Source organism: Cupressus sempervirens, chromosome 3 (genome assembly GCF_028749045.1).
Source record: "Cupressus sempervirens isolate cs-2001-9-10 chromosome 3, ASM2874904v1, whole genome shotgun sequence".
In the NCBI taxonomy this organism is placed as follows: Eukaryota; Viridiplantae; Streptophyta; class Pinopsida; order Cupressales; family Cupressaceae; genus Cupressus; species Cupressus sempervirens.
This window is the reverse complement of record NC_143120.1, coordinates 1,034,778,029-1,034,803,845: the sequence shown is the minus strand read 5'-3', so window position 1 is coordinate 1,034,803,845 and position 25,817 is coordinate 1,034,778,029. Positions and strand designations below refer to the sequence as shown.

The following is a 25,817-nucleotide window of genomic DNA, read 5'->3' as shown; positions in this document are numbered from 1 at the left end:
TGTGGTCCACCAGTTCTCATCAAGGATTCTTCGTTTGACAAGTCTTCCATCTGGGGTGCTTGATTCATGCCATCTATTCCACTCTGCATTGACCACCGTGGATTGTAAGGCCTCTTGGACCTCAAGCATCCTCTCCAACAAAATGAAGTAGGTAGCATATCTAGTCTCCACAAGCTTGAGGAATGCTTTTTTGGAAAATGATCTAAATAATGCAAGAGATCTGTGACGATTGCAAATAAACATTTGCACGTCTCTAGCCTCATAAACCATAATCTTTATCCAATCAATTTTCCCAAAGTCCTTCAAGGTGTTATTCAATGCATGTACACAACATGGGGTCCGAAAAATGTGTCTATAGGTGCTCTCTACTATCAATCCAGCTGATTTACACACCCAGGCTGAATCAGTGACTACTTGCACAACATTTGAAGCTCCTACCTCTTTTATAGCATCCTTCAATATCTCAAATTGGAAGGATGCATCCTTCTTTTTTCCCGAACAATCAATGGCTCTAAGAAAATAGGCCCCTATTGTACTAGTGACAATAAGATTGATGAGTGGTCAGTATTTGATATCGGTCCAACCATCCATGATGATAGAACATCCATCACTCATCCATGTTTGTCTCATATCCTCCATCAAAATGCTTACTTTTAAAGTACTCTTTGTCAATGATAGTGGTGCATAATTTAGTCTCTCCTGGTGGTACAAATGAGGGACCAGCGGCATAAATATCTTTGCACATTTGTTTATAGAATAAGGAACGAGAAACATGGCATAGTATGCAATGAGCAACAAGAAATCTGCCAATGGACTCTTCAGCTCTCTCTTTTGCTTGTATGTTAAATAAATCAGCCACATTGGTATCTCTCTTTGCCTTTCCCTTCCCTTTACCAGTAGTGCTAGTGGGAGTGAGTGTGGGAGTGAATGAGGGTGTGGGTGTGCTACTTGTAGGACCCCCGGATTTCAATAACTCCCCCTCCACATGCAACCTATTGGCCTCAAGTTTTTCTTCATCCTTAATTTTTTTGCAACCTTTCACCCCTTGCCCACCTATCCATAAAAGATGACAATACACTCTTGTATAGCTCCCAAAATAATGCTTCTTACATAAATGACACTCCCATTCCCTACTACCCCTTGAATTTTTCCTCTTATTGTTGTCTACTTTTGTGGCAAATTGTAGGAGAGGTTTCTTAGGGTTGAATGGGTCTTTGGAAGGGCACTCAAATGGATTAGGCATTGCATCTTCCATAAGGACATCTATATTAGGCTCACTTGATAAATCATCCATGGCTGCCCTAGGTCTTTTTCTTGGTCTTTGTAAACGTGACACTTGAGTTTCTTGCATGGCAACATCCATGCTATCACTACATCCCTCACTCTCACTGCTGCTCATGTTTTTGCCTTTGGATTTTACAATGTATTATACTGCTGCAAGTTATGGAAAAAAAAAACATTTCAATGTTCCATTCAACATGCCCTCTCTATGTCATTGGAAAAATTGAAAAATGACAACAAACAACAATAAAATTTGAATCAAACAAAAAGAAATTAGAAAACATACCTGGAATGAAGTAGAAATGAAGGCAAAACCTCCTCTTGCAACTCAAAAACGCACTCCTCTTTTGTTGTTGCTGTTTTGAAGTTTTCCTCTTCCTCTTCCCAACTTGCAAACATTTACAAATTGAAATGAAGAATATTCTTTAAGGATTCACCTTTGTTATTTGAAGCCACATTAGGGTTCCTTATTTTAAAAATCTCCAACGCCCATGTGGCGCCCGAGTGAATGTGAAAAAACAATAAATTTTTTTTTTTTTATTGGCTTTTAACTTAGCTGTCACCAGCTGGGAAAAAGGGGAGGACGTTAGCAATAGGGGATGGACGAGGGATGGGAATGGAGTCCTCGGTACGGGATTTCGTACCCCTGTTTCCTAAGAAAAAAATTGCAGGTTTCGGGGATGGCACCCATTTTCCCCAGTTCGGGACGTTGCAAGGGACAGCGGAAATAGGTACCCACGTCCCTGTTTTGTACTTGGTATGAGGACGAGCCTAAAAAGGCCAAAAACGTGTCCCCGTGGAGCACAAATCTATATATAAAACTAAAATATTATATTATAAAATGTTACCCAATTTTTGAAACTAACTTTCAACCTTTACACTGCTACTGTCTCAACTTCTTGGCAAATCTTTATTGTTTTTATGGTTGTCATCATAATTTGTACCTGGCATCAATGATATTATATTGTCTCTCTAAGGGAATTCGTATTTTAAATTAATATTATACAGTATCTCAGCGTACAACATTTTGCTAAATCACCACTAAGGATAACAATGATTCACTTCACGAAGGAAGACATGGAAGCGATTGATGATTATTTACTACCGTCTTGTAAAGATTCTGCAAATTCCTTATCTCTGAATCAGACTTTTAATCCAGTCTTTAAATGCTGAGAATGGTCTTCTAAGAATTTTGAATATCGATGGAGTTAATTCCTAATTTTATGCAAATCCAATAATGAATATTCAACTTTTGATTGTGAGGAAGTATCTCTGATATTATTTGCAGGATATAGATACTTAGAGGAGCAGACTTTGTTGTAGCTGTGTGTCCTTAATCTGCATCTATAACCTCCCTATATATACTTCCTAAAGGGTATGTCCCTCAGAGGGACATAACCCTTCCTAAACTAGCACTAACTAAACTCCCTCTAAGTCGGCAAATAGAGAACACAAATTAATAACACCTAACTAACTATGTGTTAGTTTAGTTAAGCATCATACTATTGCTTCTTGAAAAGTTGCCGGCTCCTAGGAAGAGTTATATATATAATATACTGCCAGTTTAGAGATATACAATAAGAAGAGAAAGTACGGTCTATACTATTAGACCTGTAGGTTATCCGGTTAATATTCTTAACACGTCTCCTCACTATAATGTGGTAACATGAGAATAGCCTTCAAAACAATGGGCCCATTTGAGCTTTTGCTCATTCAAGCATTTCACATCCTATCCTGGCAAAGTCATCAAAGTATACCTGTTGAGACCTTTTATAATCGGGCATTCCATATGCATTTCAAACCAACCAAGGTAAAGCTTCAAAGGTTAATGATTTTCCCTAACATACAATGAAATGGTCATCAAATCCATAAGTAACATTAAAAAAAACATTTTGCAGTGTTTGAAATGCGTATGTAGTTGGGTTGTCGCCATTGTTCTCATACTCTTATTAAGGTTCAATAGTTTGTGTCTTTCCCCAATCTGCTGACATTGCAAATTTCCAAAATGAGTTAAAAGGGGAGAATTAAAACCAGTTTGCATTGTGGATTTTCCACCCACCAAAGCATCAAAGATGAGAAATTTTCATTGAGAATTGCAACCACAGGCATGTGTAGACTTTGAACTACCGGATGGAGACATAACTAAATCAAGATGGTCATATCCAATTCTTATGTAAGATTCCTCCAACTTCCATCCCCACAAGGGATGAATTGTTCCCGGTACACATTATTCGATGCAGATTTGGAACCCGATGTTTTGGATGGTGGTATATCTCTGGTAGCTTACTGTAATATCCCTTGCCAATTCTGACCTCAAAATGTCAATTCAATGCTCAAGGAGTAATGTCAAACACTTTGCATACAACCTCTTCATTTTCTGTTTCAATGTTTCAGTCTGTTAATGATTGCTTGAAATGATGTCAAATGTGTTTAAATACTTTCAAATAGTTACTAAGATGTCTAGGCAAAGAGCCATAATGCAAATGCATGTTGTCTTTTAAATGCATAAAAATGACCCACACAATGTAAATATGCACTTACAGCAGATAGACATTAATATAAACAGTTGGCATGCAAACTAAATATGAGAGAGACAACTCTTGACATTCAAACTCCTTGTGACTACAATAATATTAGAATGCAATGAGATTGCTTACAAACTAAAATGATAAGCAAAGGCCAAGACGCTTGGCTTGCAATGTTGCATCCAATGCAAGTGCCAAACTGATGTATAATAATGCAAGAATTTTAATAAACTGATAATGAATATGCATTTATATCATCATTGGCATTTTAACAAACACTTAGAAGGCAAAACTAGAAATTATATCGCAGCAGCATATTTAAGTATTTTATTGATAATTCTCACACCAAATAGTTACAAAGATATGGCATGTAATCCCCAGAACTTATGACAGCAATTTAGAGAACCTGGGATGTAAACGCCTACTGCAAAAGATGGTCTTATGAGGTTTTCACATCATCACCCCATTGCAAATGGAGACCCCATTTTTCCATTTTAGTGGAAGGTTTAGGTGATCTTAGGGAGTTTGGATAGCAACAATTTTCAGGTCTTGGGCCTTTCTCGTACCAAATGGTTACAAAGATATGGCATGTAATCCCCAGAACTTATGACAGCAATTTAGAGAACCCGGCATGTAAAATCCTTCTGCAAATGATGGTCTTGTTATGAGGTGTTCACATCATCACCCAATTTCAAATGGAGACCCCCTTTTTCCACTTTAGTGGAAGGTTTAGGAGGTCTTAATCTGGATAGCAACAATTTTCAGGTCTTGGGCCTTTCTCATGGTTGTCAAGAGGTCAAGGCCATGATTTGAATGGAGTTGGTCACAGTTTTGCTAGGGAAGGTTTTGAGAAGATCAAAGGAGAATAAGGCATCAAATCTTTGGAATTCAGTCCCAAACTTCCTCTTATTTTCACTCCTCCATACAAGCATTTAAGGCCGGACAAGATGAAGAACTTGATGATCTTGAGACGAACAATATGGAAAGGGCGAATGCAAGAGTTTCAAGACTTAGTAAAATTTTGTGCAATGACTGGGATTTCCCAAGAAAGGGCGTATTCCACCCCTCCTTGGAAAATAATTCCCAGTCCAAACTAACTTCTGCCCCTACTAGTTGGCAAAATTCTTTGGTGTCAATCTCGATTCATTGAAGACTTGGCAAAATATAGAGAAGGAATGACTCAGCAAGCTCGAGTTTTAGGTGTAAATGATTCAAGTTTAAAGAAAAATCCCATCAACTGATGGAATCCGATTCTCTTTGCGAATTAATTCCCAATTGTGCCAGATTTCCGCCCCACTCTAAATGGAAATTCCTTTCCCTCTTATGGGAAGATATTGAATGGATTTTTTTCATAATTAATGTTGTTCTTAGGGGGGGTTATCTTTTCTCCCTTTTGGAGAGATGTTCTGTTCCAATGGACTCTCTCTTTTTCTTCATTTCTGAGAGACCATTTGCATTGTACTAACATCGCTTAGTTGTTAGGACTTAGGACCCACATTGCATATTGCATCAGCATCATTTGCATAATAACTTCTTCTCCCTAAGTTGCACTAAAGGTAGATGTTAGTGAAAATGAGGTTATTTTCATCAGTGGGAACCTATTCACATGTTACATTTACTTAGGTCCTAGGCGTCATTATCTGGAAGTTAGTTACAATGAGGCCATGTTCACCTCATTTAATTTTAGTCATCGAGGCATTTAATATTTGCATCGTGCATTTAATATTTGTATCAAGGTTAGCGGTCATACCCCATCACATGAACAAACACCAAAGCATACGTGCATTGTTGTTTTAGACAGTTACATTTTTTGGAATGTAATTGTTCAAAAACACCACACTTTACACTCAAGTAGATGAACTGCATGGTGGGCTCAAAATGTGTCTCCATCTAAGATCTTTGATTTTGTGATTGGAAAATTCCCACCATTATACTGGAAAACACATAATTTGAAGATTAAATCATGTAAGAATATTTTAAAATTTTAACATATTTAATGATTGTGTCCAAAAAATGTAGTTGTAGGTAGGAAATTCCTCAACACCTACAAATCCTTCTTAGACTAAAATAGCATCCACAAAAGAGAAAGGCAGTATAACTTGCATAATAAGAATGCATTGATTGAATATTGGTTGAATATGTAAGAGGCCTTTCTTATATAGGGCACAACCCTATTTGAAACTAAAGGCAGCTCCCAGTTAGATTTATAATATAATTAAAGTCAGTTGATATTGTATTGATATGTTTTTCACCAAGGTTGCACAAGTATGCATAGCTAGACCCCTGGTACACATACCAGGTACTGGTACGCGTATCTCATACCAGATACTTGCCTGGGTACGTACCCTACAGCCAGAACGCCACAACAGCTAACAAAGTTTTTACCCTTTGCAAAATGTTAATAAAACTGCCATGTAGATTAAGATGTCTGATTTTTGTTTCAGTTTTTAATTTGCATATCAGCTTGCTGTTTATCAAGCTTATTTTCAATATGTAATTAGTTTGAAACTTTGATACAATATTGATTAACAGTAAATTACTCAACTTTTTCTAATTTTCACTGTTCAAGTTAGAACTAGAAGTTTATCATTTGCAATATGTCGTTATATGATTTATGATCTCCTTGTTCATATTTAAAGTTTGCCTTCTTTGTTATGCATCTAGAGTTTAAATATTCAGTACATATAATATGACTCACAACTCATATTTTCAGATATCTTATTTTGAAAGCTCAATGTCAAGACTCGTGGCTCATATTTTCAAATTTTCGATAAAAATATCAAAAATTATATTAAAAAAATTTAGGCATACACATGAACCCCCATCCAATGTTTTGAAAAATAGCCATACACGTACTCGTCATACCCAAGTACCCCCATACCCATGCAACCTTCTTTTTCACTTCAAATAAAAATTCTAATTACTACATGGATAAAAATAGATAATATTGAGGATGACAAGCCAATTGACTTTGATAAGATTGATCTAGAGTTGAAGTGGATTGATGTTGTTGATGAGTTTCCCAAGACGGAGAATTTGAGGTCATAACAAAGGCCAGCATAGATCCTCATCATATTGAATGACTTAGAAGAGGCTCTTACCCAAGTGATTTGACATCAAGACATCCGTTTCTCTAGCATAGGAAAAGTCATTGGCTAAATTTGATTTTTTAAAATTTTGTACTTAGTTTACAGGTTAATTTTGCACAAAGTTATTTTGTAATTGCAAGATTGTCAATTGTTACCATCTAGTTATTATTTATGCCATCAACACCCAAGCTGGACAGACTATTGCAAGATGACAGATGCTACTAAACAACATTTTGAAGCTACAAAAGAGATTAAAAGAGCATGAAAAGACAAATTGAGACGGGAGGGAGCAGACTCCAGGAATTAATCTGCTGAAAGTGGATATTGTAGGCTCACTGCCAAAGTAAACAAAAGTTAATCCATTTGGGTAATACAGTAAAGTACTGCTTAACCCAAAGCTTCCATTGACTTGCCTGTGCCAATAAGAAATTTAAGCAAGATAATGTCCAAAAATGAGCCTCTGTGGGTATTTCTAGATGTCATCTTTGTAGAGTGAGAGAGAGCATGGATAACCTCTTACACCATTGTAATTTCTCTACAAAGCCACGGTACAGACAATTCTAGGAGTTAATGTTAGTTGAAAGCTTCCTAGAGAAGATTAAGGATTGTATCAGCATTCACAACAAGTAACTTCATGTGGAGGAAGATAACATAAGATAGGAAATCAGTAAATCTCTCCTGCCAAGGGTGATATGGAAGAAAAGAAAAGAGTGCATCTTTCAGGATGGAAAACCTGAACCAATTCCTGATTGCTTGGAAGATGTACTCGAAGTTATCCCCGCAATATTCAGAACTGTTCCCATCAACGAAGAAGATTCCAGAAAAGCTATTAAAAAGTAGAAACAAGAAAGACAGACTTTGAAATAGAGATACCCTGAAGGAAGGTTGGGTCAACTAAACATTGAATCCTGATAACAATATCACAATTTGACTTGCTGTGGAAAATATCTCCTACTTATCAGTTGATGAGATTAAGGGCCTTTCTAATGAATGGTTCATAAGGCACAAAACTTGGTGAAGGTTTTGAAAGTTGGGTTGCAAGCAGAGTAACCATGGGGGAAACTCCGTAGTTAAGTGCTCTAGAGCTGTAGTACTGGGATGGGTGACCTCCCAAAAAGTCTCGGTGTTTCACCTCTATGAGCATCACCTAGATCCAACGAGTACTATTCATTGCCATGAGAGATGGGTATGTGTAAACCCACTATTCAATTGAATCGTGATAACAATATCACAATTTGACTTGCTGTGGAAAATATCTCCTACTTATCAATTGATGAGCTTAAGGGCCTTTCTAATGAATGGTTCATAAGGCACAACACTTGGTGAAGGTTTTGCAAATGGGGTTGCGAGAAAAGTGGGTTTAACCATGGGGGAAACTCCATAGTTAAGCACGCTTGAGCTGGAGTAACACTGGGATGGGTGACCTCCTGAGAAGTCTCGGTGCTTCACCTCTATGAGCATCACCTGGTTTTAATAACTGCTAAGTGCTCCATTCATTGTCATTAGAGATGGGTAGGTATAAAACCACTACTCGTGTAACATGGTTCAATCATTTTGACTCAAAAACTACACAATTGAGTCCTAATCGCAATATCACAATTTGACTTGTTATGGAAAATATCTCCTACTTATCAATTGATGAGCTTAAGGGGCTTTCTAATGAATGATTCATGAGGCACAACACTTAGTGAAGGTTTTGCAACTGGGGTCGCAAGCAGAGTGGGTTTCGCCAAGGGGGAAACATCATAGTTAAGTGCGCTCAAATTGGAGTGGTACTAGGATGGGTGACCCCCTTGGAAGTCTTGGTGCTTCACCTCTATGAACATCACCTAGATCCAATTAGTGCTAAGTGTTCCATTCACTGTCATGAGAGATAGTATGTGTAAAACCACTACTCATGAGACATGGGTCAATGAGTTTGATTCAAAAACTTCACAATTTGACTTGCTGTGGAAAATATCTCCTACTTATCAGTCGCCAGTGCCACTAAGGAAATCCAATCCTTGCTCAACACATAAATGAGTTCTAGAATTTCTGATCAGATCTATGTTGATTCTGATGTTGCCTTTAGTGTCTGGTTTCTTAGATATATACATTTCAAGCTATTCTCTGATTGTTTCAAGAATTTTGTTTAATGGACAGACTAATTTTATTGTAGGGGCTTGGAAGGGCAAGTGGGGTGCTACAATGGCTAGGATAGGGGCTACAATGGTGGCATTTGGTGTTTCTGGCCATCAAGACCCAAGAAGCTATTATTTGTGTAATGAATAGTGCATGTTCTGGCCCTTGGACATTTAAAGTTATGTAATTGAAATAAAGATTTTTTTGTCAATTATTCAGAAAATAAAATAAAAGGTCTAACAAATCTCAATGCCCTATATATAAACAGATTAAAACAATTTAACATAGAAAGATGGACACTTCACTAATTATAAAATATGACCCAGCAAACCATCTCAGCTAACAGAATTATCATGCTTGAATTTTCTTTTAATAAAAGTCTAGTTTTCTGAGTTTAAAATTCGACCTATTGCTAAAAGTGGAAAATGTGGTGCTACAGTCACAATGATCTAAAGTTTGCAAGTGAACTCTTGATTCCCACTGATCTGCTTTCAGTCACAGGTCAACAATATCTTTGGTCTAAAATTCTGAATTTTTGGATTCTAGATAGCAGAAGAAATATCAAACTAGAGCAAAGGGAGTTGTCCAGTTTAAACAATTAAAAAACAATCTGCATTCAAACTTACCAAACCAGTAGCCTCCAAAGAATAGCTGTAACACAATGGAGAGGATGCAAACAAGTACTCTCTGGGAAATGAAGATTGCAGCAACATACTGGACACTATTACATAGAGCATATGCTGATGAGAACAACATTAGGCTATTCTGGAAAAATCAAAAAAATCTGGTATTTACCATCTTTTCTTGTCTCAGAAAGCAAGCCTGAAGCATGTTTTTTGACAATTTCCAGGTATCTTTCTTCTTCCTGCTCAGCGATGTTGAACAACACAACAGACCCATATTGGAAGACTACCATGTAATGAAAACTACTCCAAGACTCTTTGCTTCCATCAATGCCCTGCTTTATGTCATATCATGTGTGAAAGCATTTATTATCCATCAATAATATGGCAAAAAAATATTTTTTAGGGAGTTTAATATAAAAGTAAACAGATTTCCACAATCCATGAATATTGTATTAATTTCTGGGGAAGATTGTGTGAGAGTTTAATATATTCAAGCCTTTCCACTTTTACAATGAAAATGGAAAACATATCTAGAGTCTATACAAGTGGACCTTTTACTGGAAATTAGAAGTATCTTATCGGAAAGTGCACAATTGTCATAAGCTACCATTACTGAAAATATAAAGCAAGAACTGGGAGAGATCCTTAATTTCATTTTGAGATGCTGCAAACATGAGAACAATTATAATGAAATCAATACCAAAAAAATTCTCAAATATTAATATATTTGCAAAGAAATAGAGCCGAGGATGATGAAAGCATATCCTTCCCAAATCATGAAGTACAGCTATTCATGAGTGACTTTTGTTTCTTTATTCAGATTGTTTTCAGCCTTATTAGCGGGCCATGGTTCAAAAGCAATTTCACTCATATTGCATGCCATCTGGCAAAATTTATTCTTAGACCAAAGCTAAGTCACAAGGTTCGAATTCGAACTCGAGTTCGTCAATAATAAAATTCGGATGAAGTTTGGCAAGGGTAAAAATTTGGAAAAAAATCTAACATTAAATTTAACTTATATAAATTTATTTATTTTTAAATATAAGTAATATACCCACAAAATTGTCAAAATAGTTTGACATTGCTAAATTATTAAACTAAATAACTCAATATTATTATAAATAGCAATATTACATTAAATATCATAAAATTCGGATGACATTGGGAAAGGGTAAAAATTCGCTGAAACTCGAACTTCATGGATCGAATTCGGCATAACCTGTGACTTAGGACCAAAGCCAATGTCAAAAACATTACATCACACTATTAGCAAGACATAAAAAATGTTGTTTTTTGGTGCTCATGTAAGAATTTCCCTAAGGCAATGAATGAGAATGTCAAGATATAGAAGCTCAAGAGATAGCACAAGAGAGACAAAAATGATGATCAAAGGAATAGCTTAGTAATGATCAAATGATAATGGATGAATACATCATAGATGTGTCTCAATATATAGGCAATGCATAAGTGATGCAAGTTATTACCTACCAACTAGAGAAGGTGTAACCACATGAGAAGATGATAATGTGATAAGAATACAAAGGTGGATGTCACAAACAACAAGGTGTAGGACAACAACTAAGTGCAAGTGGATTTCTCCTACACCATGTGCTAAAATAAAGTGCAAACTCCTATGTGTCTACATGACCACTAATATGCAAATGCATTATCCTAAGTAAACTTGAGTGTAATTAGTTATATTTAATTGCACCAACACCCCCCCGCCCCCTTAAGTGCAACTTTGGGGAATGCACTTGAACTCACAAAGCTAGAGGACAATGTATGATGGGTTCTGTCTACTAGGCCATGTTAGGTACCCATGTACAAACTGTAAGTACAAAAGAAAATGCAATGCAATCTCTCATAAAGCGGAGAAAGAGGGAAAATCTCATGGGAAAAACCCTCCCCCAAAAAGAGAAGTGAAAAAGAAAGCAAGACGCATAGATTGATGGAGTAATAAAAACCAAAACCAGAGAATAATAGCACCACTACAAAATTTAGGAGGTTCTAGCCAAAATCGAAAAAAAATTGCATCCAATTTGGAGCTTGGATGACCACGGTATGGCCTCCCAAAGTTGGAATGCAAATTAAAAATTGCATTTGGTAAGAGTTGCTTGGCTTTCAAACTTGGTGATGTCAGCAACTGTCAAGTTAAATTTGACTATTAGATGGTAGTCGCAACAATTGAAATCCAATCAGATGGTTGTCAAAATAATTGCATAGGAATGATGACACAGGCACTTGACGTTTTAGAGGCCATCAATGCAAAATGAGAAATTGGCAAGACGATGACTTAACACCTATTAAGATTAGGATAATAAAACCTCTGCGAAATGAAATAATTTTTTTAAAATACCTATTGATGTGTGTGCTGACTTGTTGGTATTGTTGACTTGGCTCAATGTGGCAATATGACTATGCTTGAAAGTGTCGCATGGTGGATTTGGAGTTGTCTGTGCAATGTCTCCTATTTGGGCCACATGGCTGGTCATAGAATTGTGCCTGCATGGTTGGCTGGCAAGATGCCACATGGCTAGCAGTGTTGATCTGTCGAAAGGACGATGAGACAGAGGGAGATTGACAGAGCGGCGCTAGTGGTAGAAGAGCTGTGTGGGCAAGAGGCAAAGGTGCATGGAGGGGTGGTGTTGTGGGAAATTAGTCCCATGAGCACTATTCTAAGTTCTTTTCTTTTGTTGAAATAGCACCAACAGCAATAGGCAAGTAAATGAACAATCACCTCCCTCTTGCCAACTAGTGTTGAACTGGCTCGCCGACTTGTGTTGACATGATGCAAACCGACTTGATTATGCGATTTGACTTGTGAGACGACTTTGCCCGCTCGTCGATTTGGAAATGCTAATTTGCAATCCAATTTGCAAATCGCCGACTAGCCCAATCTGGTTGACCGTGATCCGACTAGAGGTGTTTCAGGGGTTGACAGCCCGATCTGCCCTGTAGACTTTGTACAAAGGCTTAATAGGCCAATTTTTTTGCCACACAAATATTTTGATGAAAATTAAATTGTAAATCTGAAAATTAACAGTGATGGAAATGAAATTAATTCCATATTGGAAAAACAAAATTGTCAAAAACCATACCAAATTGCAGATTGGGCCTTAGAGGTCCGATCTGGCCACCTGGATGCAATGACGATGCTTGATATTGCTCAAAATGTTCCCACAAAATGTTGATCTCAGATTTGAATTGTGACCCTCCAAAATTGAAGCAAATGTTCTCCAATGGCTATTCAATGAAACTCCTATGGCTCTAATATAATGTAAGAATCTACCTCAAGTTTTGATACCAAATAAGAATTTTTGTAAAGCAATGAATGAAAACCCCAAGATCTAGAAGCTCAAGATAACACAAGAGAGACAAAAATGATTATCAAATGAATAGCTCAATAATGATCAAATGATAATGGATGAATACATCATAGATGTCCCTAAGTATATAGGCAATGCATGATAACTATGAGTGATGCAAGTGATAACCTATCAACTAGAGAAGGTGCAACCACATGTCCACCAAAGGTGGATCATCCTCCATTGTGCAACAAAGTATGTGCAACAATGAGAAGATGGTAATGTGATAAAAACATAAAGGTGGATCTCACAAACAACGATGTGTGAGACAACAACTAAGTGCAAGTGGATTTCTCCTAGACCATGTCCTAAAATAAAGTGCAAGCTCCTTTGTGTCTACATGACAACTAATATGCAAATGCATTATTTCTAGGTAAACTTAAGTAAAGAGTAATTAGTAATATTTAATTACACCAACAGCTCGTTTAACCACGGGCACTCACTTGCCCTCTTAGCCATAGACGATTCACAATTGTCTCCCCCAAGCACTACTTCTCGAAGATGAAGATTGTGTATGATGTATCTCATAGCTCCATAACTAATCTTCCTTTATACCTTTTGTGGTGCCCCTTCACCAAGGGATGTCAATCTTCCAAGTGGCTCCAATTATTATGTTATTAATATAATATAATAATTACTATATTATTATAAAATACAATAATTACACAATTATTGTATAATATAATAGTATCCCATAATAATATAATTATATTATTTCACAATAATAATACTATAATTATATTATATTATTAATCACAATAATTATTTTATCGCAACCTTTATGCTATCTATGTCGGCTTGAAGGAATCCAACCATAGCTACAATAACATTAACACAAATGAGTGTCTATGGTTAAACGAGCACAGAAAAACAACATGGTATTAGAGCGAGTTTCCCTCTCGGGCCCATGAGGTTTTCAAAATGTTTTAAAAGGATACTTGGCAACATCCAATATTCCATCATTTCATACAAATAATATGGGAGACTTCACACCAAGCACAAGAGGAAAAGGTGACGTCCAATGTCATCTGAAATTATTGTTAGCAAAATGTAGTTGCATCAAAAGGATCATTTCGTCTAATTATATAAAGTATCGACAAAAGATGAAAATGTGTTTAGAATGATATGTCAATGACGTGGTCCCATGGTTATATGCTCTAAGGTATTCAAATCCATCTACAGGATTCAACCATTTTCTGGGTAATATGTTATGCAATAGTATGAAGGTCGTTGCATAAAACCTCGTCTCATGTTAGTGAGATTGATTATGATTCCAGATACAATTTGAGCATCTCCATAAAGTACAAGGCAATCCGTACTGGAAGAATTCAGCTCAAAGCTTGCAAAGACATTTCCTACTTTAATAGTAGAAGTTTGGGAATTATAGAAGAAGAGAGAAGACCGAATGACCATTAACTAATATATATACGAGAATAAACATACGCCTAGCATCCATTTGTAATAATGGATCAAATCATGAACACAACAATTCCCCTTCATCATAGTGTTGAGCGGCTAAACAATATTTGTACAAAGACCACTACTACTAGCAACGACTTTCTTCTAGCACTTCAGGAGGATCTCGAAGATGACATGGGATCTCCTATCTTACGACCTATCCATCGATTCTAAACTTTTCCCCAATCAATTGGAGCAGCTATCTTGCTAGGTTGTTTGGTTTGTTGGTTTCCTCTTGTTTTGATTCTTTTGCTCTTTGCTTTCTACTATGTCTTTCTTTTGGACATCGTTTGGTCTTCCCCTTATATATTGGGTTGCTATTCTGTTTCACGCAGTCCCTTGGACCCTTTTGTTGGACATTAATAAATTTATCATATCATATCTCATGATATTCCTTTAAGATTATTTTTGAGGAGTTTTAAAATATTGTGGAAGCATTAATATATTCCAAAGCTACCATGGTTTGGGGGAATTATGGAGGCTGATGAACAAGAGTTGATGGAGGATGGAATAGTTTAGGTGGGCATTGTGGAATCGAATGGCATTCACACTTTGTTGTTATCAAACTAGCTACAGAAGTAATCTACAATATTACTTAACTCATCACTGATTGTCAATTGAGTTATTACTATCTAGACAAAGGAGGTATAAATCACCAAAATAAATATTTCAATGGAAGCACTATAGTCTTGGGTCGAGTTGCTATGTATGATTCTAAGACGGCATACACATGTATATCGACATTGTTTGCTTATTACCTATTGGAGTATCCATTAGGGACATATTGCTTCGTTTCAAACCTGGTCCGTAACTCAAGTTGGAAGTCGTAGTTATCAAACTCCATTATAATTCAAAAATTACGTTTTAAGTAGTAATTCCAAAATCATTTGGGAAGAGTGTATTCAATATAGTCAATCATCCAAGAGAGTTTAATCATTTTATTAATGAAATACAATGGGAACATTGATGATAAGTGTTGTCACTATGTTTATAATACTATTCTGAAGGATAACCAAGTTTAGTATTTCCACCGAATATTTTGACTATAGACCAAGTTTAATATCTCTGTGAGATATGGCACACAATATTATCAGACATTCCATCATAGGGTTACAAGCTTCTCATGGAAAGTAATGTCTTAGTGGTACAACTTGAATGTGTTTGTAAGTTTGTTGTTTGTTCCAAATCACTATCTATGACTATTTTCTTTAGTAATTGATCAAAGTAACAATGTCTTACATTGGGCAAGGTTGAAGTAATTGAAGATTTTGAATAGAGGAGTGTGAACCAATTTTTGGACATAAATTTTCCCACCTTAATATTGCTATGCTATTAAGGATTGTTTGATCCCAAATATTGGAAATTTTGTGATTACAAGTTGTACATTATGCATGCTCTTGATATATCACCAAGGGCATTCACTCATTAAACATGGTTTTCAGTTGGGGTCAGTATCAAGTCATTAAACAAGAACTTGTTAGATGGATGCAAAATTACATGAGACTAGACCTATTAAGAGTGGGACTTGTGATAAAAATTATAGATATTCGTGATTGTGTATTCAAGCCAGCACTAATGAAGAAGAAATATGATGAGGTGATAAGCATGATTTAGAAATTTTCGTATTTGTGGACAAACCATCTCACCTTACCTACAAAATGTAGGGATTTCCAAAGGCAAGCCCTCCACTTTGTTAGAGATGAGAGAACTCGATTCAACTTGACTGTGGAGAATAGAAACATTCAAATAATTGTTGCTTCTACAAAAGAGGACGACGGATCAAGAAGATAAGAGGTTGCATTTAAGGAAGGAAGAACTTGATAATTTTTTCCACGAGACTGAGTTGGTGGTCGAAGACGTTTCTTCGAAGAGAAGGAATTCACTTTCAGATGGAGTCTGACAATCCATCAGAAGCAACCGTGAATGAGGTCAAAAGGTTGATATCAGATTCAAAGGGAGTCTGACATTTCATTAGAAACAATCTTAGATGAGGAGGTCAAAAGCTTGATATATGTTTCATGAAAATCTACTTAATGCATTCTTCTTTGTGTGAGAGAAGTATCAGGTGAAAGCCCTTGTTCCACCCTCTGGGAGTAGCCTCGGTGGATGTCATGTGAGAGAATTCATGACTTAGCATTCTTCTTTGTGAAGGAGAAGTTTGAGGTGAAAGCCCTTGTTCCACCCTCTAGGAATGGTTATGGTGGATCCACCCTCTGGGAGTAGCCATGGTGGATGTCATGTGAGGTGATATGACTTAGCACTTGTGTTTATTCACCCTTTGGGAGTAGCTATGGTAAACGTCATGATGAGATGACAACATCACGTTGAGTGATTTGTGCTCATTTATATTTAGGTAGGGAAAAGGGGCGGGGACTCCCACAACTAATCTACCTCTTTATGGCATTAGCCTACGGCATGTTTAAGCTTGCTAGCCCTTTAGAATAATAGGGGCAAAGAAGTAGATTTAGCAGCCCTATACATGCACCATCCCCGTGCCTTGAGATATCTTGTTAATTAATGTACGCCTGCTAGCCGAAAATGATCATCGTGGGTATCATGTATGTTGTGTATATGGTCAATGGATGTGAGATTTCATACTGGATGATCAGAGCAGAGCAGTTATTGTGTCGGTTGATTGAGGTGAGCTTCAAAAGAACTATTTTGGCAAGTAAGTTGCAAATCAATCAATTGTTTTAGATATGTTATCCTGAAGATTTATTCTTCACACTTGCTGGAGCATTTAGGTAGTGGGTCTATTTGTTTCCTATCAACCTTTAATAGGATTGGAACCTTCTAACAAGAGTTCAAGGTAATAGGGATCTGTCCTCTAATAGGGACTATTGTACTAAATGTGTTGTATTTGACTCCTAAGAGGGTCACATCCTTTTACAAGGAAAAATCGGATGTGTTTACTGTATTTCAGAAATTTAAGGCCTTCGTAGACAAAAAGTTTCTATTTGTCAATGTTTAGCCCAAAAATAAAGATAAACAACACAAAACAAAAGAAGAACAAAAATGGCACATAAAAGACACAAAAAAATATTTTGGGAAAACCTTCAAACTTCAAGGAAAAATCAAGCCACACTAGAAAAATCTCTTTTATTAAAATAATAAATGTCCAAGTACAATACTTTCAATTGAACACCATATCTTTCTATATATATATATAGAATTGAGATGCCTTCTATCACAATTGGAGGTCTCTTCAATTTCCAAAAGCAAGTCTCTGCATATTTCCAAATACATGACTCTTTGCATGTCACATGTCTCTTCATATGATTAAATGTCAAATATTTAGAGTATGACATTGTTGGTAAATAGATTTTTTCTTTCTGATTCTGACTCTTAAATGCCGAAATTATGAACAATATTTGATTACTAATAGTTGAAAAGTTGCTTCTAAAAAGGCTTACTTTTCTCTGAATTAATAGGTACAGCTCCCTATTATGGATTTGTAATGAATTATGTTTTGTTCCTAAAACTTATATGGGGTGTGTTCTTGACCCGAGAACAAGAGAGGTAAAACCGAGCCAGGCCTAAACAGGATCTAACTCAGGCAAGAAGTAATTTCTAAAAAATTGGTTAAGTTCGTGAACCCACACATCTTATGAACTCACAAAGCTTAATGACTGAAAATGGCATAACAACTAATACTATCTGATTCAACTAGAGTCTAAGCTACAAGGAAAGAAAAATTAACTGAAGGGAAATACATCAAAGAGGTTTCTCTTTGAACATGCCATGACACTACTTATCACATCCATTCACTAATTCGAAACAGGGGAATGAAACTCCGTTCGTTCCTTGCTTCAACTCGGATTGAGGAGAAAACACGTAATTGATAACTAACAGAAATGGAATAGAAAATAATTGATACAAAATACCATTCAATTGACTCTGTAACATCAAGTACTTCACACCAAAAATTAGCCGACCTTTTATTAATCTTTCAATTTCATACATATAGGATTCTGAGATGACCGTTACAATAGAAGTTCAATCGGTTCATCTCCTCAAAAGAATGACAAATGGCAAGAAACCAGTTTGTCATATTACAATGATTACATCAGAAAATAAAAGAGGCGGAATATGAATCACTTCGCCTTCTTTCCCTTTTCAACTTTTGACCTATATGCCTTAGCAACAACAATGATTGGGATTAGCTCTTCATGCCTAGGCACGTGTATGTTGGTGTATCTCAAAAGCCACTTTGAATGCTCCCTAGCCAACTCCTTCACAGCATTCAATCGATCTTGCAATTCCTCCGTGGCCACATGTATGCATCCACTGAATTTCTGGAGTTCTACAACTCTGTTTTGATTACTGGAGGATATATCTGTCAGACTATCTATGAATTTGGAGAAATTCTCTTGCATGACAGTTATTCCAATGAGCCTTTTCCCTTGGCCACTAGTCTGTGAATCTGTATGCAGTCCCCTCATGAGCTCAAAACTTCTGTCTTGGTCCTTCTTTACCTTCTCCTCTATTTCCTTAAGTCCTTTCTTTGCTAACAGGATCATTTCTGATTTGAACTACATGCTCTGAAGCCATTCGAACAAAAGTTCATCTCCCTTTGACAAGATCTTTGCTTCAATGGCTTCCTTTGCCTTCATTTAAATAATCATCTTCAGAAGAGAGATACAATCATCACTCTTCACTCTTTCTCCGGCCAAAGTATGTCTATTTGTTGAGATGTTATCCTTCTCTATTTCTAATCTCAAGATAACAGTGCAAATTTGTTCTATAATGGAAACTCCTTCCAATTTGAGCTTTCCAGTCTAGTCCTTACCAATTTGACCAAAGTGCCTATCTTCTTAAAGCTGAGAGATAAGGATTTGAACCTCGGCAGCAGTGGGATTACTTGTTACTGACATTATGGAGATACTTGCTAGTGGAGTGACCAATTGTGTAATAAATCTATTCAGTTCCTCTATCTCCACCTTCATCCTCACCTTTGACAACTTGAGGCTTTCCAGTTGTCCTTCAATTACTTCATTGGTTGACTTCCACAAGCCAACCTTGGTGTCATGTCTGGCCTCTCCAAGATCCATTGAGTGCAGAGTGAAATCATCTGCGGTCATATCTTCCATTCATCCATCCTTGGTGGGCTTCGCAATCTCCATTGTTAGGTGCCCAGTTTCAGGATCTTGTCCAAGGATAAACAAGGTCTTTTGCTTCTTGACCTTACTCAAAGCAGACCCAGAGCGAATTGCAAGAGATAAGGCACCCTTGTTTGGAGCACCTTCATCCTTCCTCTTCCTCTTCTTCTCCAAAGTGTCCTCCAACCAAGAATTTGTGCCTATCACCTTGGAGGCCGTCCCAAGTGAGTCTATGCTAAACATCTTCTTCCTGACTGGAGTGATTGTCATCGCAGTTGAAGAGAAGGGATTCTTTGGGGCCTGAGAAATGAGCTTGGAAGAGCTCTGGCCTTTCTCCACCTTTGAGGTTTTCTTAGTTGCCTCATCCGATTCAGTAGATTCGCTACTACTACTCTTCCCATCTCCCAAATCCACTATCTGCACTGGGGAGCTACTTGGTTGCAAAAGTGTAGCACTTGCGGAACTAGACTATGATGAGGTGAGGGAATTGGAGTGACATGAGGAGAGGAAACTGGGGTAGCATGAGGAGAAGGAACTGGGGTGACGGCACTATCTTTTGGCTCCTCCGTCTTCTTCTTCTCAGCCTAGGTTTGGGTTCCAATAACCGGGAGGGAGCCATTATGACAAGTTTTAGCTCTAGGGATGTTCTTCTCTGGAGGTTGGTCGCCTCCCCCTGATGGTTGAGTTGGTCCTTGAGTAATAGCCAAGGTTACACCTGTTGTGCCACCTTGAGAGGAGGAAGGAGCTGTAGTTGTTGAAGAAGCTTGAGCTGATGTGCTTTTACTTCTACTCCTCCTCGCAATAGTGCATTCAACCCACTTTCTAGTCCTTTTGATGATTCGGGCCATCATGATATCTAAGTCCTCCTCAACACCTTCGTAAGGTTCTGAACTGATAGGAGTGTTTCTTAACTTTGTCAAATATGTATTACTATACATATGTTGCCCATCATCCTCCAGCTCTTCAACATCAAAATTGATATTATATGTTTTTATCTGCTCCACTGTGAGCCTAGCGAAAGCATGATCTCAACTTTCAAATTCATCTCTACAATCCGCCCAATAATCTTCAACAGTGGTAATGTGTTTGATCACACTCCCAATCTGCAACACCTCCCTAGCATATCCATTCGAAGCAAACATAGGTCTCAAGACCTCATACATCTCCAATTTGTACCGCATCTCGAACACTTTAAGCATCTTTGCATCAGATCGGGACTCACAACTGAAAGCTCCTACTTTCATAGGGAACTCATATCCCTTCTTCAAGCTCCCGCTCAACACGTTCACTTGGATCACCTGCCTCACAATCTCTATCAGCACGATCATGTCACTTGGATATCTAGGTAGCTTCAAGGGGAATCCATCAAAAGCTACAAGGTGCAAATACGAGAAAGATGAGAACTAGATAAAATAACTTCTGAACTGACTAATAGCCGCCATTGCTTCCGGGCTAAATCTCCTCTCTGGGCATCCCTGGAGCTCCCTGCAAATTCTCATAGTGAATGCATCATTAACTTTGACATACTCCACATAACTATTTTGCAATTGCAAACATGGATAGAACTCATAACACTTCACATCATTGGGAAAATTTTCTATCTTTGGGAGGCCCGGCCATAACTGTAGAGATGCTAGCATGTAAATAAAAAAGGAAGACATTAAAGAAGGTGTTGTAGAACTTTGTGGCACTAGGAGCATTTGAAAGATTTTCACTTACCTCATGAGCCCAGTCTATATACTGCGTATCTAAACAAATAGCTTGTACCAAAAAGAAATATTGTTCAACAAAATTTAGAGCTTCTACCTCACCTTTCAGTTTGTGTAGGAGAACTAGAATGTCTACAATCTTGGGTTTGAGATTAGTATCAAATAGAGTTTTGGGGACCTTACTCTTGGCGCTCCATGGCTTTTGAAACCAGGACTGCATAATCTCCTTCCTTCAGACCATCTTCTTTGCGGAGAACTTAGAAACTGCTCCTCCCACTGTCAAATTTGAAAACTCCTCCCGTTCTGGAACTCGGAGGCAATTCACCACAGTTTGTTTATTAATGGAGATCAATATTGTATCATCTAGTAACACAATCTATCTGGTATTCGGATTATAATGATTTATGCATTCATAAATCAATTTTGGAGCTTGGACTGCCATTGGGAAACCAACTGCTTCCACTAGTCCACATCCCCGGAGCTTCTCAGTTATGGGATGAATCAACTTCGATTTCAGCCTCTTTTGGAAGTCTTGCATATCATAAAAATGGAGTGAGGTATCCGTGAAATTCTGCAATGTGGACTTAATTCCATTCAATCCATCAAAACCCGCAAACCTGGTTGTCATTCTATCTAGTAATGAAATGAATTGAAATTTTGAATCTATAAGAACCAGATGTTGAATTCGCAATTACAGATTGTTTGAAAAAGTTGTGCAATTTAACAAAATAACAGTTCAAGAAAAAGCGGTAGTTTGAATAACTGTTATGTTTCCATCTATATAGGAGTCTCAATTCACCCGTTGATCTTCAAGATTCACGCCACACGAATGAATTAAAGAATAAATTTGTTGAAACAGTAAATGCGGGAGCTCTAACGGATATTTCGGTGTATTTTCACTGTTTCCGTTGATCTAACGGTAACTTTCCATTCTTTCACACTTACTTTCCCGTTTCCCTTTAAGTTTCGGAATATTATGAACATAGTACCCCGTAAGGAAATATCCGCCTAGTTGAATTCTGCTTAGTATACCTTTCCCGCAATGGTTAGATTGTTTCCATTATCATCTTAAGACGTTTGTTGTACAATTTGTGGGTCCAGTCCACTTACAAAGTTGATTTTCTTTTGAATGCGAAAAATCGTCCTCATGGGTTGAAAACCCACCGAGAAGACGATTTTCATTTCTCCGCCCAGGCTTTCTTTTAAACTTTATCCTTTGAGTTAATACTTCCTCTGGGTTCGGAGAAGTTTATAAGGACTATGAAAGTCGAAAGGGGGCCCACTTCCTTGTTTCCTTTCCTTTACAATTGCCTTTGGCGGAAAACGGACTTCATGGGTTGAAAACCTGCCGAGAAGTCAGTTTTGAGTTTTCCTCTTGAGATGATTCCGAGCGTTGTGATGAATCCTGAATGTTTCCCAAGGTAGTATATTGCAGTGAAAACAGGATTTTCCATTAGATATCTCATTATCTTCTTACATGGATCCATAAGCATCATTTGTTGCTCTTCGCGGGAAATTGCCTTTATGGGTAGAAAACCCGCCGAGGAGAAGGCGATGCTCGATTTTCCACAAGCTTCTTTAGTTCATTAAAAATATGATAAGCCGTGAGCAAGCTCAACTTTTTGAATAATTATTGCATGTTGCAAGAATCTAAATCGGGTTAGGTACTAAACTGCCCGTAAGACTCACAACATAAAGGAAAACCACCCGACTAAGAAATGTGGGGGAAGGGAAAGATGAAAAACCCGATGAAGACTCTTTCTACCAAAGGGGACTTAAAACTAGACTCAGACATACCTAGGCTTGACTGAGACAAAATTTTCCACTTTTGCAAAATCGTCATAGGGTGAAAAGTGGGGCAATTAGCACAACATTGAATGCCCCATCATGCTCACTTGGAAATATCATCATACATCTTTTCTCAAAGCCAACATATAGCATTATCAGATATAAAGATCTCTGTCGCAGCTATAATCTTCAATATTATTATCTCTTAGTTCTGATAATGGGGAGGAGTTTTGTTCTACTGCTTTCTCCACTTTTTGCGATACACATGGAATAAAACGTCAATTAAGCACACCATACACAACTCAATAAAATGGCATCATAGAGTGTCGTAACTGCACCATTACAGTAATGGCCAAGTCTATTATGGAACATAGAAATGTTCATAAGAAATATAAGGCAAAAGCAGTGTTTATTGTGGTCTATCTCCTTAATCGGTTTCCCACACATGTTGATAAGGAGAAGACTTCAGAGGAAGCCTAGATTGGTCGAAAACCTAGGATCAGTCAACTAAATTTTTTTTGATCTTCAGCATTTGTTTGGATTTTGATGCCCAGTGCTCCAAGTTGGATTCCAAGAGTTAGAAGCTCATTTTACAAGATATAGTGACAACCATACGGCTTATCAGTTGATTGATGTAGATACTAATCATCTAATCTTTAGTCGAGATGTTGTCTTTAATGATGAACGAGGACCATTTCTCTCTTCCTCGTCTAAGAAAAATTACGAGGATCAACCTTTGAAGGCCTTTGATTTGGGTGTCCATCTTTCATTAGGTCCACTTGATAGGAGGGATGATGCACTACTTGACTCTCCTTCGGATGATGCTCATCTTCCACCTGATGTAGGTCCTCTTCCACCTTCTGCTCTAACTATTACTCCTCCATCAACGATCTTAGTCCAAATGAACTCATTGAGGGTATATCTTCTAGAAATAAGGATTAGCAACCAAATATAGTTAACTTTTTTCTCATGGCCAAACTTCATAGTATGTATGAGCCTTAAACATTTAAAGAGGTAAGAGGGATACCAGAGTGGGAACGGGCTATGGATGCAAAATACAACACCTAGGTTCTCTCCCATTTTCCTCCAAGGAAGAAGCCCATTAGCTGCAAATGGTTGTATAAGGTCAAGTATCATGCCGATGGTACCTTTGATAAATACAAGGCCAAATTAGTTGCTCGAGGGCATTAATTACAAGGAGACTTTTGCTCCTACTACCAAGATGAGTACAATTCGTCTTCTTCTCACAGTTGTAGCTTAGTTTGGATGGAAAGTCCATCAAATGGATGTTAAGAATGCCTTCCTCAACGGTGAGTTGCAAGAAGAAATCTAAATAATACAACCTTCTAGTTTCAAGGACATTGGCATAAACCACCATGTATGTTGACTAAAGAAGGCACTCTATGGACTCAAATGGGCCCCTTGAGCATGGTACATCAACATTGACTTGTACTTGGTTGCTCATGGTGTTCAATGTTGCCCTTCTGACAGTAATTTGTATATCAAAAGCACTCTATTGATGATATTCTCTTTCATGTTGTCTATGTGGATGACTTGATCATTACTAAGAGTTCAACACATTTGATTGCAGAAATCAAACAAGACTTAAGGATTTTGCTATGACAAATTTGGGTCTTCTCCATTATTGTTTAGGTGCTAAGGTTTGGTCAATTGATGGTGGCATCTTTATTTCTCAGTCTAAGTTTACCAGGAACTTGTTTGTCAAGTTTCGTATGTAGAATTGTAAACCTACTTCCACACCTATGGAGAAAGGAGTGAAGTTATCAACCAAGTCTGCTTCTCACCCTGTTGATGCAACCACTTACAGGCAACTAGTGGGTAGTTTCATCTATCTTACTACCGCTAAAACTGACCTCTATTTGCAGTGAACTACATTTCACACTTCATGACAGCCCCAAAGGCTGATCATTAGGTAGCAACAACGCATGTGCTGCGATATGTGAAGGGCATCTCTGATTATGGACTTCTTTACACTAGGAGTCATGATACTAGGCTCAGTGGGTTCACAGATTCAAATTGAATAGGTTCATAGACATCAAGTTCTAGATATGTGTTCAGTTTGGGATCTAGTGCAGTCACCATGACTAGTAAGAAGCAGCATGCTGCCTCACTCTCCTTCACAAAAGCAGAGTATCAAGGAGCTATTAAGGCAGTTTGGCTTCGTCGGATGCTTGTGGATATGCATTTATCTCAAGTAGGCCTGACTCCTTTGCTCTGTGATAATCAAGGTGTTCTCAAACTTGCTAAGAACTGTTATCTTCCATGACTGAACCAAACATGTGGATATTCATTATCATTACATTCAGCAATTAGTTGAAGATGGGATAGTTCACTTGCAGTATGTTCCAAGAGAGGATTAGACTTCAGACATTCTCACCAAGAATCTTGGCCCAAATAAGTATGTTAAACTCATGGGAGAACTTGGTGTTGTGGGCAGATTGACCAGTATGTGAGGGTATTAGAATATTATTAGTTTATTACTCTAATGGTCATCATTTGTATATAATGTAATTTAGATAAATAAGATCATTTGTACAGTCTTGGCAGTTTCTTATTAGAAACTTCCTATTTTGTATATTTGTAAAATTGTTTATAATGATCTCTTAGATCATTTGTTAATACATCAACATAATTTTCCACTTAGTGTAATAAAATTATCATAAGATTGATATATGCAGTTAATTACTTAGAAAATTGTGGGTGGCATGAAGATAGAAAGTTCTGATTGGAATCCA

At 37.4% G+C, this 25,817-nt stretch overlaps 1 protein-coding gene across 2 annotated transcripts in view; it reads right to left on the bottom strand.

Annotated features, from left to right (window-relative positions):
* Nucleotides 1-25,817, bottom strand: part of LOC149570268 (protein RETARDED ROOT GROWTH, mitochondrial-like) — a 71,807-nt gene that overhangs the window by 21,878 nt on the left and 24,112 nt on the right. Inside the window, exon 3 of one of the 2 annotated variants that reach the window (XM_089822905.1) lies at nt 9,812-9,974. In XM_089822905.1, the coding sequence (XP_089679031.1) occupies nt 9,812-9,974 (163 nt within the window). Of the gene's footprint in view, nt 1-9,811; nt 9,978-25,817 lie in introns of both variants that reach the window. The other variant, XM_089822904.1, reaches the window with a different exon arrangement.